This window comes from Camelus dromedarius, chromosome 9 (genome assembly GCF_036321535.1).
Source record: "Camelus dromedarius isolate mCamDro1 chromosome 9, mCamDro1.pat, whole genome shotgun sequence".
In the NCBI taxonomy this organism is placed as follows: domain Eukaryota; kingdom Metazoa; phylum Chordata; class Mammalia; order Artiodactyla; family Camelidae; genus Camelus; species Camelus dromedarius.
Window position 1 is genome coordinate 45,353,006 of NC_087444.1, and position 20,763 is coordinate 45,373,768.

The 20,763-nt window shown below is 42.6% G+C and overlaps 1 protein-coding gene across 3 annotated transcripts in view; it reads left to right on the forward strand.

Annotated features, from left to right (window-relative positions):
• The window catches only part of CES5A (carboxylesterase 5A), a 224,436-nt gene extending 209,075 nt beyond the window's left edge, over window positions 1-15,361 (forward strand). For all 3 annotated transcript variants that reach the window (XM_064489154.1, XM_010988455.3, XM_010988456.3), the window contains exons 5-13: window positions 1,262-1,415; window positions 1,858-1,962; window positions 3,575-3,679; window positions 4,984-5,124; window positions 7,902-7,970; window positions 8,941-9,088; window positions 12,409-12,558; window positions 14,696-14,768; window positions 14,857-15,361. In XM_064489154.1, coding sequence (XP_064345224.1) covers window positions 1,262-1,415; window positions 1,858-1,962; window positions 3,575-3,679; window positions 4,984-5,124; window positions 7,902-7,970; window positions 8,941-9,088; window positions 12,409-12,558; window positions 14,696-14,768; window positions 14,857-15,085 — 1,174 coding nt within the window. In that variant the 3' untranslated portion in view covers window positions 15,086-15,361. The remainder of the gene's footprint in view (window positions 1-1,261; window positions 1,416-1,857; window positions 1,963-3,574; window positions 3,680-4,983; window positions 5,125-7,901; window positions 7,971-8,940; window positions 9,089-12,408; window positions 12,559-14,695; window positions 14,769-14,856) is intronic.
• The last annotated feature ends 5,402 nt before the right edge of the window (window positions 15,362-20,763 follow it).

The window sequence follows — 20,763 nt, forward strand, 5'->3', positions numbered from 1 at the left end:
TTGGGATAAATGGAAATGGAGGAATGAGGACCAATGTGGAAGCCAGATGGAATGGAGATAAAATTGGCAGGGCGTAGCTCCTGACCGGGTGTGGGGTTTGTGGGAGAGAGAAGGAGGAGTTAGAACCAGCCCAGGGGTCATGGACAGAGAATGGGAACCAAAGCGAAGAGCAGTGTGGGGGGCTGGAGGATGGAGCGGGAGTCAGTGATCCTAGGGTTACACCCATACGTGGTACAGCATGAGTGGTCTAGGCGTTTCTTTGATTCTGCGGTTTTTCCCTTGTTTCCCCATTAATTGTCCACCCATGCTGGGAAACAGGCTATTCTGCAGGGGCAGCAGCATGGGGACATGGTTAGGGGCATGGACTCTGGGGCCAGCCTCGTGGGTTTGAATCTCAAATCTGCAACTTTCTAGCTTCTGGGCAAGGGATTTAACCTCTCTGTGCCTTAGTTTCCCATCTGTGAGAAGGAGATGGTGAATCTGTCAGTATCCTTAGAACATGTTTGCAGATATCATTGATGGGGTTGGGGTGGCGTGAGCTGTGGCTTCAGAGAAATGCAGCCCCTACCCAAACCACTTCCCTGCAGAGAGGGGCCCCAGGGTGGTGGAATAAACTTCCCAGTCTCTCAGTATCCCACCCCGAACCCCCTGGCCGATGTCTCCCACTGACTGCACACAACAGGAACCCTGGGTGCTGCAGTTTGTGAAGGTCAGCCTTCTGGGAGCAGGGTGGAGCAGGGTGGAGCAGGGTGGAGGGAGGACCCAGAGGGATAAAGGAGAAAGACCAGCACCAGGATGGGAGGGCAGTAAGAGCATCAGGCACAAAGCCCTCAGGACAGTGTTGTGCAGCTGCAGCTACTGTTACCATCATGATTCATTTAGTCATTCATCAGCACCTCTGTGTCCAGGGAGGTCTTGCTTCCTGGTGCAGACCAACTCTTAAGAGCAGGACTCTTCTGAAATCCATGGATTTAGAGGAGCCTACAAACACCCTGAAATTGCACATACAAGATTTTCTGTGCATTTTTCTGGGGTATGGAGCTTTCATCAGGTTCTCAAAGAAACCCAAATCCCAGCAGAGGGTGAGAATTAAGCCTGGTTTTCCGGCTGCCCTGGGCCTCTCACTCTCAGCTCCTCTCCAGCTGGAGTGGTGATGCCCTGATACCAGCCCCCAGCCTCCAGCCTCCACCATCAACTCCCTGGGTCTGCGCGAAGCATATGGCAGCCAACTGATTATTCTCACCCTGCCTCTTGCCCACAGCACAGGGGACAAGCACGCTTTGGGGAACTGGGCCTTCATGGACCAGGTGGCTGCCCTCACCTGGGTCCAGGAGAACATCGAGTTCTTTGGTGGGGACCCACACTGCGTGACCATCTTTGGCGAATCAGCAGGAGCCATAAGTGTTTCCAGCCTTGTGAGTTTTTCTCTTTAGGACTTGAAGGAACCTCGGTGGGGGAGGTGACAAAAATGAGGATAATGAGTCACTCACATCTAATTGGTACTTTCATGTTGAACAAACACTTATAAACACATTGTCTCCCTGGAGCCTCACAAATACATCCTGAGTTAAGGGCTCAGTCTCATTTCAAGGAGAAGAAGTGAAGGAGTTAGCATTCTCCCCTCCAGAATGCTTGATTTCCAACTTCATGAGGAACCTGGGCTTGGAGAGCTTGGAAAACTTGCCCAAACCTTCACAACTAGTCCTTGGAACCCCCAAACCAGGACTTTTTTTTCTCTAAGGTTAGAGCTCTTAAGGGGACCTCCCAGGAAATTTTCTTTAAAGAAGAGCTGGGTGTTGTGTGTGATGGGTGGGGAGCCCACCAGATAACTTCTGGGTCTCTGTGTTCTCTCTCCAGATTCTGTCCCCCATGGCCAAAGGGTTATTCCACAAAGCCATCATGGAGAGTGGGGTGGCCATCATGCCTTACCTGAAGGCCCCTAATGACGAAAGGAATGAGGATGTAGGTATACTGTCAACACTTCTCCAGCTTCCTCTCCTTGGTCAGGAGAGAATGTGGTCAGGTGTCCATAGACCAGGTGCTTGGCTGTCCTTACTGACTATGACCAAAGAATCTGATGCTGGCCTAAGGTGAACCTTGTTGCCCCACGGAAGGCCTGATTCCATAGGAAATGGGTCCAGGTACACAGTGCACTACTGCTGGTGTGCATGAGTGTGTGTGTATAAGCATACGTGTGATAGTTCTTTGCCGGTGATATATAACTCAGTCCTCTGCATTATATGGCCCATCTCCTGTGCTTACTCTATGCTACCTAGAATACTGTGTTAAGAAAGATTCTGGGGTTGTTTCCAGCTCAGTGTGAAGTAATGCTGTGACTGATGAATGCTGTCTGGCATGAGGTTGTGAGGGGGAGGTGAATGCCCTAGATATTTGTCGTGTATTATCTCGTCTTAGTGCTCTACCAGATATGAGGGCCGGGAGACCAAAGTCCCTATGTCTTTCACGTCCCACCATAGTGTCTGGCAACCATAAATGTCTGCTGAATGAATGAGTTAAAACGAGTGAGCTGATTCATTCAATGAATATTAATTAAGCACTGGACTGTGGAGCCATCTTCTGGGTATTGTTTGCTTTAGTGGTGCATTTTCTTTGACACCTTGTAGAAAATAACAATATATAACCAAGAGCGGAAACTTAGAGTTATAATATGATAAAAAATACCCTCCATACACAGGGAATATTGATTTTGGTAATGTGATATATTAAGCTACTTTTAGTGTGTGCATATACTGATTCATTCACCGTACACATATTGAGTGCCCATTGTTTTCCCAGCTTTATGTTAAGACTCGTGGGTTGGTTTATAAGTGGAGAAGGCATATACTAAATTGAGAAGACTGTAATCTTTTTATGAAGAGGATTTTTAACCTGGAATCCATGGGGAGTTTGGAAGGTGGTCCTAGAACTCCTGCAAATGTATGGAGACTCCATATTTGTGCATTTTCCAGGGAGAGGGTCTGTAGCTTCCATTGAATTCTCAGAGCATCCACGACTCTCAGAAGAGTCAGGACTACTACTCTCAGAGGACAAGTTCTACACACGTGGAAAGTCCAATGACAGGTCAAGAAGGTGTTTAGCAAAGAGCTAGGTAAAGGAGGTGAGGATCCTTGGAGTTACAGGAGATTAGATAAGAAAGAGGCTCATGGGAGCTGCAAAGGTCTAAAAAGAACATCCTGGAGGAGATGGGACTTGGACCTTAATGAATGAGTGGAATTGGTCTAGAGACAGAGAAAGGATGTTCAGTGCATGTTCATGTGTTCTAGGCTAGGGGTCAGGGAGGGGCTTGAGCAGAGCTGACAAGCTGGGACTGATTCAGCTCTGGTGATTTGCTGAAGATGACAAGGAGGGTCAGGCAAGAGAGTAAGGATGATGCAGTGCCAGCCTGTCCTCAATGCACACAGTCCACTCTGGGCACATGGGGTTGGGGAGGGGCAGCAGGCTGGCCTTCACGTATAAGGCACCAGCCTGTGGCTGGATTGAGGACACTTTCCAACTTTCATTTTCCTGAAGGCCTTCAATCCTATGTGCTGACCTGTTCCTTCTCTGGAAATAGTTGCAGATGGTTGCAAATATCTGTGGCTGCAATGCTTCAGACTCTGTGGCCCTGCTGCAGTGCCTGAGGGCAAAATCCTCCAAGGAATTGCTGAGCATCAACCAGGTGAAGAGGGAGGGGAGAGTCTGGGGACAAGGTTGCCTTTTGAATGGAGTGGTAGACGTAGACTGCCACTCTCGTATTTATTTTGATTTGGGTCTTGGGAAGTTGGGGTTTGGGGATTCATAGTAACAGCTGTGAAAAAGCGATGTAGAACCCTTATCAGTAATTTAAGGAAACTGACAGGCCAGGGTGCTGCTTAGCCTGGAGAAGATCCAAAAAAGAACAAAGATCCTACATCTTTGAAGGCATCTCACTGGGAAAAGGGACCACATTTGCTCCACAGGCCACCAGAAGCTAAAGTCAAGATCAAGAGCTGGGAGTTGGGAAGCCATTTTGGCTTGGGATAACCAAGAACTTTCTAAAAACTCGGTTGTCTGAAAAAGAACCAACTCCTTTAGAAGGCTATGAGATACCCACCTCTGTAGGTTCGCAAGCAGGGTCTAGATGACGGCTGACAAATTCCAATCGTCAGATGATTTGTTGGATGGGACGATATTGTATGTCCAATTTGCCCTGGAGAAAATGAGGTCCTTACCTGTCAGATTCCAACATTTGTTAAATAGTTATTTGGCATGGATTGAGAATCTACTGTGAGTTGTGCTGGACTCCAGGAAATGGATAAGTCCTTGACCCAGTGTAGTGTGAAAGCTCTTTTGTGTGCTCTCTTCTACCTCCACTCCTAAAACAGAGACCTAAAAAAATTATGGATAGAGCCAGATGTTGCTTCCTAAAACCCAAGAAATATCCACCCAAATCCAAGACACAGTGTTGAGGAAGACATCTCGGGAAGATGCTCACAGCAACCCATACTACCCTGGCCATCCCCTCCCCTCACCCCTCTGCCCATTGCATTTGGCCAGTGGTTCCACACACGCATCAGACTCACCTGAAGGGCTTTTTGCTGGGCTGAACCCTACCACTCCACCCCAGAGTTTTGTATTCAGTAGGCCTGGGGTGGGGCTTGAGGATTTCCATTTCTAACAAGTCCCCAGGCCACGCTGACACTGCTGGTCCAGGTGCCAGGCTCTGAGAACCATCATCTTGGGGGAGTATATATCTTAGGTAGTTACTATGATCATCCCCAAGTAGCAGATGAGGAAATTAAGGCCCCAAAAAGTTGAGCCCCTTTGTCCTAGTGAATGGCAGAGCTGGCCAGGCAGCATGGATGAGCTGGGATGGGCCAAGAGTGGCTAATTTTTTTCTTAGTGCCTTTTGCTATAGTGAGTTGGCTCAGCTTGGCTAGGGTTTGGGGACGGCTAGATTTTGTGAGGGGAAACAGCTACCGATTTTTCTCTTCCTTGTTTCAGAGAGCCAAGTCTTTCACTCGAGTAGTTGATGGCTTTTTCTTCCCTCGTGAGCCTGTAGACCTGTTGACTCAAAAATCCTTCAAGCCGGTTCCTTCTATCATCGGAGTCAATAACCACGAATGTGGCTTCCTGCTGCCCATGGTAAGAGTTCCGGCTGGGCCTCCGCCGGCTCCCTCCGCAGGGAGGCAGCTGCTTGCTTCACAGCCAGGCCTGACCATTCTTGACACCGAGCATTCTGAGGCTGGAGCCCCTCTCCCAGTACTCAGTGCTCACCTTTACTCTATCTCACGGAGAAGAGCTGCTCTTGAGGGCAGCCCTAGCAAGTGTCTACCCTGCTCCTCAGGTAGGTTTAAAGACACAACTCTATGAAAAAGTAGGAGAGGATCGGACCCATTTGAGCTTTGTTCAAAACGTTACAAATGATTGTTTTCAAAAAGCACTGGTACTGCCTCAAAGATGAAATCCATACAAGTTTAGAAAACTTCAGTCCTTTGCACTTTGATGTCCAGCGTTGGTTCTGGCATTTGATTTCCAAGACTGCTTATGAAAGCAGTGAAAGTTACAAAGTTATTGAATCATTTCTTTCACTCAACAAGTATGAACTGAGTGTTTACTACATGCCCTGCACTCATTAAAAAAAGAGCATCCAACAGTGAGCAAGTCGCATGGTTCCTGCTTTCTGCAAGCTTACATTCCTGAGGGGAGAAACAGATGAAATGCAAGGTTGAAAGGATGGTTTCAGAGGGTATAAGTGCTGCGCAGGACACAGACTGGGAAGAGGAGGCTTCCTGCGTGGGGGCCAAAGGTGGTCAGGAAAGGCTTCTCTGAGGGGGGATCATTTGAGCTGAGAGGCCTGAATACTGAGTAGAAGCCATCATTTCTTGACCCTGTGGTCTGAGAAGACCCTCCCCATTCAAAATAAGCGTCTCATCTGTCCTCAGAAGAGCGGAGTGTTCAAGTTCAGGATATATCAAAGCCCATCTCTGCAGACCGACCTCCACTTTTCAAGCTGAGGCAAGTCAGGTTATGAAATACAGAGGTCTGTCTGGTTACAAAGCAGCTGGTGGTACTCTAGAATCCGAACCCCGAGTTCACTAGGCTGTTAAAGGCATGTTCTGCCAATTATTAATTTGACATACAGAGCAGTGTTTCCGGGAAAGGGGGGAGGTGGGAATTTTTTTCCTCATGTTTTGAAGGAGGTTAACTGAGTCACCGACTATGGCTTAAGTTAGGTCTTTTAGTGCTCTTTTGATCTGTGCTAGAAAAAAGAAGGCAGGTGCTACTGATGACAGCCATACTACCAAAACCACTGTGATCGAGTGCTTTCCATCTGCCAAGTGGACTCTATCTGTACAACAGCTTGCAAACTGGCATTATTATATCCCCATTTTGCAGCTAAAGAAACCGAGGCTCAGAGAGGCTAATGTGACTTTCCTAAGTCTCCCAGCTAGTGAGGAGACAGCAGTGTATAAATTTTATGCATTTAGGCTCTCCCTTTTAAGTGCCGGGTTCACTGTTCACCTGCTGTGTGGCCTTCAGGGAGCCGCCTAATCTCTGAACCTGTTTTCCCCCATCTTTGAAATAGGGCTAATGTTACTACCTGTCTCACAGGTACACGTCAAATAGCCTGGTATATAGTAAGTGCTCAGTAAATGTTAGATCATAGAATTATTCAAGTGGCAGAACAGGATTTGGTGGCCAGGTCTGCATAACCCAAGAGCCTGCCTGGGTGCTGTTATTCTGAGTGACTTGCAGTTACATCCATTGCTGGCTGTTTGAAACTGTAAGACATCTCCAAAAACAAATTCTAGCTCCTGAACATACAGAGGGGGTTCACAGTAGTTGAAATGTACTTGTGGATTATTTGAATGACCCTGGGGGTTCCCTCAGATTCCAGAAGGCAGAATGTTTAACTATCTACCCTAGTGATTCATTACCCCCAAGATTTTCAGCAGAAAATATATCAGAGAAATTCATTGGCCAAATGAAGAGTATTTCTACCGCCTCATGTCTTTAAGCTGTAATATTGGCCAGGGAAGGGTCATTTAAAAAATAATTGCCATCGCTCTTACTATGTACCAAGCAGCACTTGGGTTTTTAAGCATCCGCTTTGCAACTTCACTGGCTGCCTGCCAGCTGCTGGCTTCTCAGAGACCCTACTGACAAAGTCTTTGGAAAGAGAGCAACAAACCACGAGTTTCAAGATTTTCTGGCTTCTCTTTTAACTTGTTGTTGAAGCCAAATTGTGGCCTGTAGTAGTTCCCTCGGGCCGCCATAACAAAATACCACAGACTGGGTGGCTTCAACCACAGAAATTTATTTTCTCAATGTTCTGGAGACTAGAAGTCCAAGATCAAGGTGTCAACAGGTTTGGTTTCCCCTGAGGCCCCTTCCTTGGCTTGCAGATGGCTGCCTTCTTGCTGTGTCCTCCCATGGTCTTTCCTCCATGTGCACCCCGCTGGAGTCTCTTTGCACGTCCAAGTTTCCTCTTCTTGGAAGAACACCAGTTGGACTGGATCCGGCCCACCCTAGTGTCCTCAGTTTAGCTTAATCATCTCTTTAAAGACCCTCTCTCCATATACAGTCACATTCTGAGGTCCTGGGGTTTCAACATAGGAATTTGATGGGGCGTGCATTCCTCCCATAACATGGCCTTTCCACAGGGCAGCCACTCAGGTCCCACCTGACTGCAGATACGACAGGGAATGGCTTCCTTTTATCAAATGGGAGAAGGAGAAACTTTGTTGCTCAGATAACCCACTGAGGCAGCTCCTCACTCGTGGACCCCTGGGGGCTGAAAGGGTCTCTGCTCTTGCCAGCCTGTGCTCTGGAAGGCAGGTGCCTGGGCCATCAGGGAGACCAGTTTCCCTTTTGATGACATGATGTGCTCACGGAGGACGCCCCGCTTCTTTCCACAGAAGGAGTTTCCTGAGATCCTCGAGGGCTCCAACAAGTCCCTTGCCCTGCATTTGATACACTCCATCCTGGTGAGTGAGCCTGGCTCTCCAAGATCCATTCATTTCACAAACCTCCCTGGGTCACACTCAGGGGTAGGGCTGGGTGTATAGATGTTCATCGTTCATTCATTCAGTAGATCTTTACTAAGCCGAGTTCTGCAACCCCTTATCCGCAATCACAAAATCTAAACAGCTCTGAAAACTCAAATGCTTTTTGTAGCACATGGCAACCAAGATTGACCTAGATTGATACATAGCCATTGGTCTTTATTGTTCCTACATGTTCATTCACTTTTTCCCACTATTAGTATGTTTCTCTATGGACATATTAATGTGGGGTCTGGGGTGCTGCCCATCCCCCCACCCCCTGAGCATGTCACATAATAATGCAGCATCTGTACTGAATTATCTGTCTTGGAACTGAAAAGTTCTAATTCTGAAAACCACCTGGGACTAGGGACCCGTATTCACTACATACCAACCAGGCACTGTACTAGGTTCCAGCAATACCAAGGACCACTGCTCCGTCATTTATTCATTCAGTCCCTGCACTAGGGAGGACCTAATGGCTGAGTCTGAGCAGTGCTCCCTGGCATGGTACATGCTGTCTCCAAATCCCAAAAAAACCTCTGAAGGGCTGTCCCTCTGTCTCAGTGTTAGGGGTCTGAGGTGCAATAACTCGTCCCAGTGTTTCTCAGAGCACCAGACCCCCAAGAACAAGTGATTAAGAGAATGGGATTTGGATGCAAATAGACTTATGAAGGAACCATGGTTCCACTACTTTGGACAAAGCACTTAACTTCTTTAAACCTCAGTTCCCTCGTCTGTCAAGTGGAGCTAATTGTGATACTTTCATCGTAGGTTTGCCGCGTGGATTAAATGAGACAGTGCATATGAAGCACTCAGAATGACGCCTGCAAAGGCAACTATTTGGCTGTTGTTGTTGTTGTGTTGGCTATTGCTGTTGACCTGGATCTCTTGCTACCATGATGTTTTACAGCACATCCCTATCCAGTATTTATACCTCGTGGGTAATGAATACTTCTACAACAAGCACTCCCTGGTTGATATACGAAATAGCTTCCTGGATTTGCTTGGAGATGTGTTCTTTGTGATTCCTGGGCTGGTCACAGCAAAGTGTCACAGAGGTGAGTCTCCTCACACCCCTCTCCTGCAAGGTGGGTGGCTGCAAGAATCCCTGTTGCCTGCTGACTGGCCTCGCGTTCTGCCCTTCCGCTCCCTCGCTGAGAGGGAGTTCCCAAGGCTGGCTGGGATATAGCCCTGCATGCTGGCGCCTGCCTTTCAGAGTTCAGGAATGTTGATCAGTCTTTGTTGTTTCTATTCTGTCTGCTTCTTCAGGGCCATGTAGAAAAACCCCACCTCCCCATAATATTCTGGGGCCTGGCCCCCACATTCCTCTCTCTTTGCAAGTGTCTTCCCAAATGTCTTAGCTATAAGGAGTTGTGGGGCAATCAGAAAGAGATTACTTGTGAGGACACACAACTGCCCTTCCTTCCTTCCTTCCTTCCTTCTTTCCTTCCTTCCTTCCTTCCTTGCTTCCTTCCTGCTTTCTCTGTCTCTTTTCTCCTTTTCCTCCCTCCCTACCTTTCTTTTCCTTCCTTTCCTTCTTTCCTTCCTTCCTTCTCCTTCCTTCTTTTTTCTCTCTCTCTCTCGCCTTCTTTCCCCTTCTTCCCTTTCTTCTATCCTCCTTTTATTTCCTTTTCACAGATATTTTTATCAAGGGCCTGCTATGTGCTTGGCACTATTCTAGGCCCCAGAGACATAGCAGTGAACAAAACAAAGGCCCTGCAACCAGAACCTCACATTCTAATCAGAAAGACTGATAACAAATAAGCAAGTAATACAGAGTACATATTTGTTAGATGGGTGATAAGTGCTGTACAGTAAAATAAAGCAGGGTAGGGGACAGTAGTGACAGGGTGCTGTGGGAGGATACTATATTATAAGACCTGTTGAGGTGACAGGTAAGAATCGGCTCATAAATTTGGCAACATGGAGGTTACTGGTAATCTTGAAAGGAACTATTTTGATGGAACAGTGGAGGTAAAAGTCTGATTAAAATGGATTCAAGAGAAAATGAGCAAACTGATCTCTATGCTCGATACAACCCCAATCTCAATGAAAATCTCAGCGGTGGTTTTGGAGAAATGAACAAGCTGATTCCAAAAATTTATATGGAAAAATTAATTAATTCATTCATTCATTAAAATGTATATGGAAATGTAGGGATAGCCAAAACAATCTTGAAAAAGAATAACAAAGTGGAGGACTTACAAGTCACCTGATTTCAATAGCTCAAAGAAGAAATATACCTGTGACAAATAAAGATACTGAATCAATAAGAAAAACCTACCAACAGAGGAAATCCCAGGGCCAATTGTCTTCACTGGTGAATTCTAAAAAACATTTAAAGAAGGATTAAAATCAGTCCTTCTCAACCCCTTCAAAAGAGTGAAAGAGGAGGGAATACTTCCTAACTCATCCTGTGAGACTAGTATTACCCTGCTAGTAGAGCCAGACAAAGACATCACAAGAAAAGAAGACTACAGATCAACATCCCATATGCATATAAATGCAAAAAATCCTCAGCAAAACCCTCCCCACTGAATCTAGCAGCATATTAAAAGGATTATATTCCATGACCAATCGGGATTTATCCTAGGAATATAAGCAAGGCTCAGCATGAAAATCAATCAATATAATCTACCATAGTAATAGAATTTGGGAAAACACAATTAATAGATGCAGAAAAAGCATTTGACAAAATTCAACACACATTCATGATGAAAACACTCAATAAACTAGGAATACATATGAACTTGCTCAAACTGATCAAGGACTTATGTGAAAAACCCACAGCTGATATCTTAATGGTGAAGACTGAAATCTTTCCCACTCAGATCAGGAATAAGATAAAGATATTTCTTCCTACCATTTCTATTCAAGTTCTAGTAGGGGGCAATTAGATCAAATTAAAAGGAAACCAAATTAGAAAGAAAGAAGCAAAACTCTCTCTAGTCACAGTTGACATGATCTTATGTATAGAAAAGTTTAAAGAACCCACAAAAAGCTATGAGAATAAATAAATTCAACAAAGTTTCAGGATACAAGATCAGTATATAAAAATGAATTATGTTTCTACACACTAGCAAAGGAAAATCAAAAAAATGAAGTTAAGAAAACTTCATTTAGAATAACATCAAAAAGAATAAAATACTTAGAAATTAATATAACCAAGGAGGTACAAGATATGTACGCTGAAAACTATAAATTATTCCTGAAAGAAATGAAAGAATAAATGGTAAATGGCAATATTCCCCAAATTTAATGCAATTCCTATCAAAATGCCAACTTCCTTTTTTTCAGAAACAGACAAGCTAAAATTCATGTGGAATTTCAGGGGACCCCAAAATAGCCAAAATAATCTTGAAAAAGAACAAAGTTGGAAGACTCATATTTCTTGACTTTAAAACTCACCCACTATAAGGCAATGGTAATCAAGGTGATGTGTTACTGGCATAAGAATGGACAAATAGAACAATGTCCAGAAATAAACCTATATATCTATGGTCAGTTGATTTGCACAAGGCTGCCAAGACCATTCAATGGGGAAAAAGATAGTCTTTTTATCAAATTGTGATGGGACAACTGGATAACATGCAGAAGAATGTAATTGAACCCTACCCTCACACCATATACAAAAATTAACTCAAAATGGATCAAAGACCTAAATGTAAGAGCTAAAACTGTAAACCTCTTAGAAGAAAATATGGTAAATTTCCATGACCTCAGATTTGGCAATGCTCTTAAATATAACAGCAGAATCATAACCAAAAAAAAAAAAATTTGACTTCATCAAAATTAAAAATTATCATGCATTAAAGGACAAAATAAGAAAGTGAAAAGACAACCCATACACAGAATGGGAGAAAATATTTGCTACTGAGGGCAATAATCCAGTAGAGAGAAATTGATGATGCAGAGAAAGAGAGGGGAAATTACAGAGCAAAGACCTTCACTAGAATAGTGGTGAGGAAACGTAGGATGCACAGAGCATCTTGGGAGCAGGAAATAACTGCTGTTTTCTCCAGTTAGTAGAACCAGGGTCAATGAAAAGAAGTCATATGGAGGTAACTTGGATCAGCATAAAGGGTTTTTTGTTTCTGTTTTTGTTTTTGTTTTTGTTTCTGAGAAGTAGAACTAATGTCCTCTGAGGCTGCCCTGAAAGGTAGTGACTTCCGTCTTTAGGAGCATGAGGGCCACTGTAGCATGAAACCCTAGCCTCAAATGAGGAAGAGGGAAGTTAGCTGGGTTCAGGTCACCTCTTATCTCTGGGCTGTCCCACCCATGAGTCTGTGAATCCAGGACAAATGGGTAGGGATGCAGGACCAGCCCACACTACCCCCTGCATGCATGCCTGCCACAGACCCTTCCTACCTTTCTGCAGATGCTGGTGCACCTGTCTACTTCTATGAGTTTCAGCACCGGCCCCAGTGCTTAAAGGACAAGAAACCGGCTTTTGTCAAAGCTGATCACACTGATGAAATCCGCTTTGTCTTTGGAGGTGCCTTCCTGAAGGGCGACATTGTCATGTTTGGTAAGGAACTGGCCTCAGGGGCTCCTGCTCTTGTAGGAACACAAGCTTGGGATGAGCTGGGGAGAAGATGAGACTGCCTACTGTTAGCACAAAGCCTCACCCACACCAACACTATGCAAGAGCCTGGGAGGACTGGCAGGTTGGACTTTATGGTTTACAGACACAACCTTTCCCCGGAGAGTGTCCACACTTGTATTTTTAGAAACCAAGATGAAAAAGAGGGGCCAACATTTGCTTGATGAGTGTTTCTCTGGACTAAAGCCTACAAGGGTGGGCACTTGCGGGCACTCATGCAATCTGATCTTTTCGAAAAAATAAAACTACTTACTGCCTTCTCTCTGACCACCGGTCTCACTGTCCCTGCCCTTCCCAGAGCTCCCATGAGGCTACCACTCAGGGCTTTCAAAGGCAAGAAACGTATTTTTCATAATTGCAGCTGAAAGTGGTCTCAGTCCAGGTGATCTGATGTAAATGCTTATGAACTGTTTCTAGTGAGGTTAGCTCATTTATTCCTGAATTTATGACCTGCACAGTGCCTAAAATAATAAGCCAATCAAATGAGGTTATCAAAATTTAAAAAAAGAGGAACTACACACAGGAGATACGACTAACATATTTAGTTTAAAAAATTGCACAATGCAGGCTCTTAACCAGTTCATGCTGGCCTCTTGATGATAAGGACAGAACCTCTCCTGTATTGTGTGTTTGTGCAGTGTGGTTTATTCATTGTTTCATTTATTTTTTTCATATCTTTTAATGCCAATAATAACAGAACTACCTCCTAGGTTGTCATAAGGATTAATGAAACAATTCTCATCAATCACAGTGAATGCTTAATAAATATTACTGTTATTATTATTCAGTAACTATCACTGAGCCTGTACCATGTGGGCACATGGACTCTCATAAATGGACAAAATGAACAGCATATGTATGTATCAAAGGGTTAAATTCCTTAATATCTAAAGCGCTCCTAAAATCAATGAGAAAAGCACAACCCAGTCAAAAGTGGGGTGACAGATATAAATAGACAGTCTACGGGGAAGGAAACACAAGTGGCTTTTAAACATAAAAATTCACTCAACCTCACTCATAGCAAAGAAGATTAAAAACTAACCTTGACCGCAGAAATCATTTTTCATAGACCAAAGTTGGAAAGAACATTTTACATAATGTACTTGAGCAGGTGGGGGGAAATAGACAACCTCATATAGCAATGGAAACGCTATCAAAATTTAAAAAGCACATAGGCATTAGTCCAGCAATTCGACTTCTAGGATTTTTTTTGTGCAATTGTGTTTCCACATGTGCAAAAATATATGCACAGGCTAAAACACTGCTTTCACAAGCAAAAGACTGAAAATAAAGGTAAAGATCCATCAATAGAGTACTGGATACATGAATTATATATTTACATCTGATTATGTATACATATATATTTATATATTATACATATGTAGAACAACAAATAGCAATAAATTGGAGTTTTATGGGCGGCAATGTGAAACTAAGTCCTGGGTATAATTCTTGTGAAAGAGAAAGATGTAGAATACATGTCCATTATACTATCAAGTGTGTGAAAAGTTGTCTGCTTAAACCCTTGTATATGTCTAAACTCCTTCGGAAGTGCGCTCGAGAACGTGGTAACCATGGTTGCCTTTGAGGCTGATAACTTGGTGACTAGAGGCAGGAGATGGGGAGAAACTGACTTTCATCTGATACTTCTGCATTTTAAATTTTATGCTTTGAGCAAGTATTTCCTTTTCAAATAAAGAAATGCAATAATTGATTGAGTGAGAGAAATGCAACAATTAATTGGTTGAGCAAGTGAGAGAGAAAGATTGAGAGAGGTTTCTCTGTCCCCAAGGAACTTACAGTCCCATGAAAAGGGCTGGAAGAGCATTGGGTGGACAGGGAAGGTATGTGTTCAGCCTCTACCGTTTGGAACCATGATTCCTTGGGCAAGTCAGTGTTGCTCTGAGCCTCAGTATCTGCAAATACGAGTTGAGTACGTGAGTAGCTAGGCTGTTAAGGATGCAATGGGAGGAAAAGTGTGAAAGTGATTCATAAAATGTGAGGACCCTTTGGCTTCTACCAAATCATGGGGAGTGTGGGATTTTGTGATTATCTCCTTCAGAAGGAGCCACAGAGGAGGAGCAATGGCTGAGCAGGAAGATGATGAGATACTGGGCTAACTTTGCTCGGACTGGGTAAGTGAACCTTGTGGCTTCCCCTGTAGTTTGAGTGTTTGAAGCGTTTGAGGACTAAAGTCTCACCCATTCCTGCTCTCATTTCCAGGGACCCTAATGGGGAAGGCCTGCCTCTGTGGCCAGTCTACAGTCAGACCGAGGAATACTTGCAGCTGGACTTGAACATGAGCGTGGGACGGAGACTGAAAGAGCTGGAGCTGCAGTTTTGGACAGACATCCCCCTGATGATGTCCATGGCCGGAGCACTCCTCGGTCCTCTTTCTTCCTTAACCTTCCTTTCTCTGCTTCTGCCTTTCTTTTTCTCTTTTGCTCCTTGAGAAGTTATCTTTGCGTGATTTTGGTTTTCCTTCTCCTTCTGAGATTTCTGCCACAATCATTAGTTTCATCTTTAGCTACTTATGAAATCAGCTGCTTTAGCTGATGTTTTAGGGATTGAGGATGATCCTCGGAGAATTATTTTCAACATCAAAATGCAATTTGCCTTGGAAGGCTACCAGATTTCTTCAGTAAATCTGCAGGAGAACTGGCCCATTAGTTGTCACCATAATGACCTTGTTACTTATATGAAATAAAATCATAACGTAAAATCTGTACAGGGAACAGAATTTAATTCTGGGCTGAAAACTCCCCTCACAACCCCAGCATCCAAGAAGAAGTAGACTTTCTACCAGAGAAGGTGTCTGTGTTACCTAAAACACGAGTCCTCCAAGCCCTATCCTGGGGGATTTCAGCCTCAGTCTAAGCATGGACATCCTGAACATCACTGCCTTGAACTGGGTCTCTTCTCTGGCTCAGGAGATATGTGGGGGAGGGGACATGCCAAAGACCCTCCTTCTAAGTGATGGAAAACAGACGTCCTCCAAGGTCAGAAACCCAGAAGTCAACCACCAGGCAGCAAAGTCAGATCAAGGACACCAAGAAGAAAAGATGTTTTCCTGATGTGGTAGAGACTAATCCATCATTCAGTAAATCTACATTGGGTACCCAATGTATACAAAGAATATCCCCACTGAGGATACAATGGTGAACAAAGACATACTCTGCACCAAATGGTGAGTAAACAGACAGTAAGCAAACATTCACACAAGTGACTATCCTGTGATGTGAAGTTGATAACTTCACTCAGAAAGAGTAAGTTGTTCTAAGAAAGCGTAACAGGGGAACCTAATTTAGGTGAAAGTCTTAGGAAGTTCTCTCTGGAGAAGTAACATTTGTAATAAGAAAGGATGAATTAAAGTTAACCAGATGGGGTGGGGAGAGTATTGTATATACAGTCATTCAAAGGATGCACTTTTACTTTTTATATCTGTATAATCCCTATTGCATCTATATAATTTACCCAGGTAATTAGTATTTCTTTCTGATTCCTTCAGAATTACATGAGGTGCATAGAATAGGAGGGTTTCTGAAATGTCAGTAACTTACAGTTCATCTGGGCCAGAGATCTCCAACTCATAGCCTGAATCTGGCCCCCAGAAGGGTTTTGTTTAGCTCACACAATGTCAAGTATGTTTTGGAATTAGTTCCACCTAATTTTAAATTAGGGAAATTTCACATTAAAAGACGTATTTCCAGCTTCTCCAGGAAAAAACAAAACAAAACAAAACAGATCTGGCAACACTGGAGCTGTATTCCCACACGGTAACCAGAGCTTCTGAAAGGCCATATAGCACCTTTGTGGGAATTAGTAGGTATCCTTTCCTGAAAGCCCTCTACAGAAAATATCTACATCTGTGATGTGAAGGACACCTTCTCTGAAGCAGTGTCCTTGTGCAGTGCAAGACCTTCATAACTATTCTCAGTGACCCTGTAGAACCACCTGCAGGAGCTGAAACGTGACTATCCCCTTACAAAGCATGAGCTCTCAACTTTCCACAGTCCCCACTTTTCCCCTTGGTCTCATTCCTGGCCCATTTCACTCACTGATAATACCCACCCCCTTAAGGTGTTTAAGTTTGAACCCCTGACCTCTCATTTTAGAGTAATCTGCAGAGGTGAAGGAATTCACCCAAGATCAGTCAGTGGGTTAGCAGCAAGTCAAAACCAGACCTTGAATCTCTTGTGTCTCCAGAGCAGGGGTCTTCCTGCCATGCTGCCTGCATCCCTCAGCAGGTGGTCCAAAGCTGTTGGACTGTCTCTAGCTTAGGTGATTTTGAGAGCTGTGGATCAGTGATGCTTGGGCCATGTTATGGCTCTAAAAAGGGATTGAGACACATGCAAGCAAGCTGGGAATTCAGTTGCCTCTGCAGCTGCAGAAGGCTAATTTCCACATTGATATTTGGCAAAACTAACAGCTAGAAAACACCACTCAATTCATATCTTAAAATACCATTATATTAAATTAAATTACACATATTATTTATATACTGCTTGCAGTCCTAGCATCCTCAAATATGGTTCTAATTTTGGTTGGTGTTTTAGAGAAGGGAGCTTATTTCCAATTCATCTGGATACAGGGCCCTCTTCCTTCCTTGTTCCTATCCACATGCAATCAGATGTTTTACCAAATTAAAGTTGAAATATAAATGACACTTGACATTCTTCTTTTTTTCATTTAATTCAGAATTTTATATAGGGAAGAATAGAAGAATTACTTGGAGAGTTCTTCCAAAATCCAGTGCCCTGCCACACCCTAGTCTAACTGAGGCATAATCTTTTTAGATGGGACATGGAAATCTGTATTTTCAGTTTGTACATATTCAGTGCACATCCTGAATTAGAATTCTGAGCATTAATAGTGTAGCTTATGTATTTTCCAAGTTACTAGAGGGTCTTCAAAAAATCAACTTTTATGGGGAGTGGCCTAGATGGCAGAGTAGGAAGACCCAGATTTCACCTACTCTCACGGGCACACCTAAATTACAACTATACAGAGGAACTATTAGTGAGAATGATAGTTGACTAGCAGAAAATATCCTGTATAATTAAAGATATAAAGAAAGAACTACAGTGAGATGGGTAGGAGGGGCAGGGATGTGGTATAGTCCAGATCCATACCCCTGGGTAAGGAACCCACAAACAGGATTGCAGATAATTATGATTGCAGAGATTCTCCCCAGGAGTGAGGGTGCAAGCCCCACATCAGAATCCTGAGTCCAGAGGTCCTACACAGGGAAGATGAGCCTCCAGAACATTTGGCTTAGAAGGCCAAGGGGCTAACTTTTATGAGAGCCAGAGGCCTAAAGAAAATAGATTCCACTCGTAAGGGGACACACACAAATCTCACATACTCTGAGACCCAAGGCAGAAGCAGTAATTTGAAAGGAGCCTGGGTCAGACTCATTACAAAAGGTCAACATTACCCTGAGACTGAAGCCAGACAAAGATAGCACAAAAAAGAAAATTTCAGGCCAATATCACTAATGAACATAGGTGCAACTTCTTCAACAAAATACTAGTAAATCGAATTCAACAGTACATTAAAAGGAACATACACTATGTCCATGATCAAGTGGGATTTATGCCTTGTGTTCAAGGGTGGCTCAATATCTGCACATCATCAGTGTGAAACACAGCAACAAATTGAAGAATAAAAATCATATGGTAATCTCAATAGATACAGAAGAAACGTTTAACAAAATTCAACATACACTTGTGATTAAAAACTCTGAACAAAATGGGTATAGAGGGAACAAATCAACTTAATAAAGGCTATATATAACAAGCCCACAGATAACATCATATTCAGTGGTGAAAAGCTGAAAGCATTTCCTCTAAGGTCAAGAACAAGACAAAGATGCTCACTCTCACCACTTTTATTTAACTTAGTACCAGAAGTCTTTGCCACAGCAGTCCAACAAGAAAAAGAAAAGGAATCCAAACTGGAAAGAAAAAAGAAGTAAAACTGTCACTGTTTGCAGATGACATTATGCTATATATAGAAAAGTCCTGAAGACACCACTAAAAAACATTAGAACTAATCAATGAATTCAGTAAAGTTGTAGGATACAAAAGTAATATACAGAAATCTGTTGTTTCTATACACTAAACATGAATTAACAAAAAGAGAAACTTAGAAAAAATTCTATTTACAATCACATCAAAAATAATAAAATACCTAGGAATAAATCTAATGAAGAAGATAAAAGACCTTTATTCAGAAAACTATAAGGCACTGATGAAACAACTGAAGATGACACAAACAAATGGAAAGATATACCATGCTCATGGACTGGAAGAAATGATACTATTAAAATGACCCTACTTTCCAAACCAATCTACAGGTTCAACACAATTCCTATCAAAATACCCATGGCATTTTTCACAGAACTAGAACTAATATTTTTAAAATTTGAATGAAAACACAAAAGACCCAGAATAGCCAAAACAATATTAAGAAGGAAGAACAAAGCTGGAGGTATCATGCTCCTGAATTTCAAACTCTAGTACAAAGTGACAGTAATCAAAACAGTTATGATACTGGCACACACACACACACACAAAAAAGGCAGATCAATGGAACAGAAGAGAGAGCCCAGAAATGAACTCACACTTATATGGTCAATTAATCTAGGGCAAAGCAGTCAAGAATATACAATTGCGAAAATACAGCCTTTTCAATAAATGATGTTTGAAAAACTGGATAGCTACATGTAAAAGAATGAAACTAGACCACTTTTTTTCTTACACCATATACAAAAATAAACTCAAAATGGATTAAAGACTTAAATGTAACACCTAAAACCATAAAACTCCCAAAAGAAAACATAGGCACTATGCCCTTTGACATTGGTCTTAGCAATATTTTTTTTGGATCTGTCTCCTCAGGCAAGAGTGACAAAAGCAAAACTAAACAAATGAGACTGTATCAAATTAAAAACCTATTGTACAGTGAAGGAAACCATCAAAAAAATTAAAAGGCAACCTACTGAGTATGAGAAGAGATTTGCAAATGCTATGTCTGATAAGGGGTTAATATTAAAAATATATAAAGACCTCATACAACTCATTATCAAACCAACACAATCCTATTAAAAAATGGGCAGGGAACCTGAATAGACACTTTTCCAAAGAAATCCTAGAGATGGCCAACAGGCCCATAGAAAGATGCTCCACATCAGTCATCATCAGGGAAATGCAAATCAAAACTACAATGAGAATGGCTATCACTAAAAAGACAAAAAATAACAAGTGTTGGTGAGGATGTGGAGAAAAGGGAACCCTCATGCACTGTTGTTGGGAATGTAAATTGGTGCAGCTACTGTGCAAAACACTATGGCAAATCCTCAAAAAAATTAAAAATAGAACTGCCATATGACCCAGCAGTTCTACTCCTGGGTATTTATCCAAAGAAAACAAAAAACACCAGTTTGAAAAGATATATGTACCCCATGTTCATTGCAGAATTATTTACAATACATAAGGTATGGAAGCAACCTGAGTGTCCATCAATAGATGAATGGATATAAATGTGAGATACATACACACACACACACACACACACACTCAGCCATAAAAAAGAATGAAGTTTTGCCATTTTTAGCAACATGGATGGACCTAGAAGTTATTACGCTAAGTGAAATAAGTCAGACAGAGAAAGGCAAATACCGTATGACTTCACATATATGTGAAATCTAAAAAACAAAACAAATGAACAAACATAACAAAATAGAAACAGTCATAGATACAGAGAACAAACAGGTGGTTGTTGGGTTGGAGGGAAGAGAGGAATGGGGAGAGACATTAAGAGGTACAAACTTCCAATTACCAAAAAAAAAAAAAAATTAGTCACAGGTGTGAAACATCCACTGTGGGGAATATAGTCAATATTATATGTTATTATATATTATATATACTGTTATTCATACATAATGTAAGTATGTATTATTCTATGGTGACAGATGGGAACTAGACCTATCATGGTGATCTTTTTGAAATGTCTAGAAATACCAAATCACTATGTTGTGTAACAGTAACTAACAGTGCTGTAGGGCAATTACATTGCAAAAACAAACAAGTAAACAAAGAAACTAACAAACTCATAGAAAAAGAGATT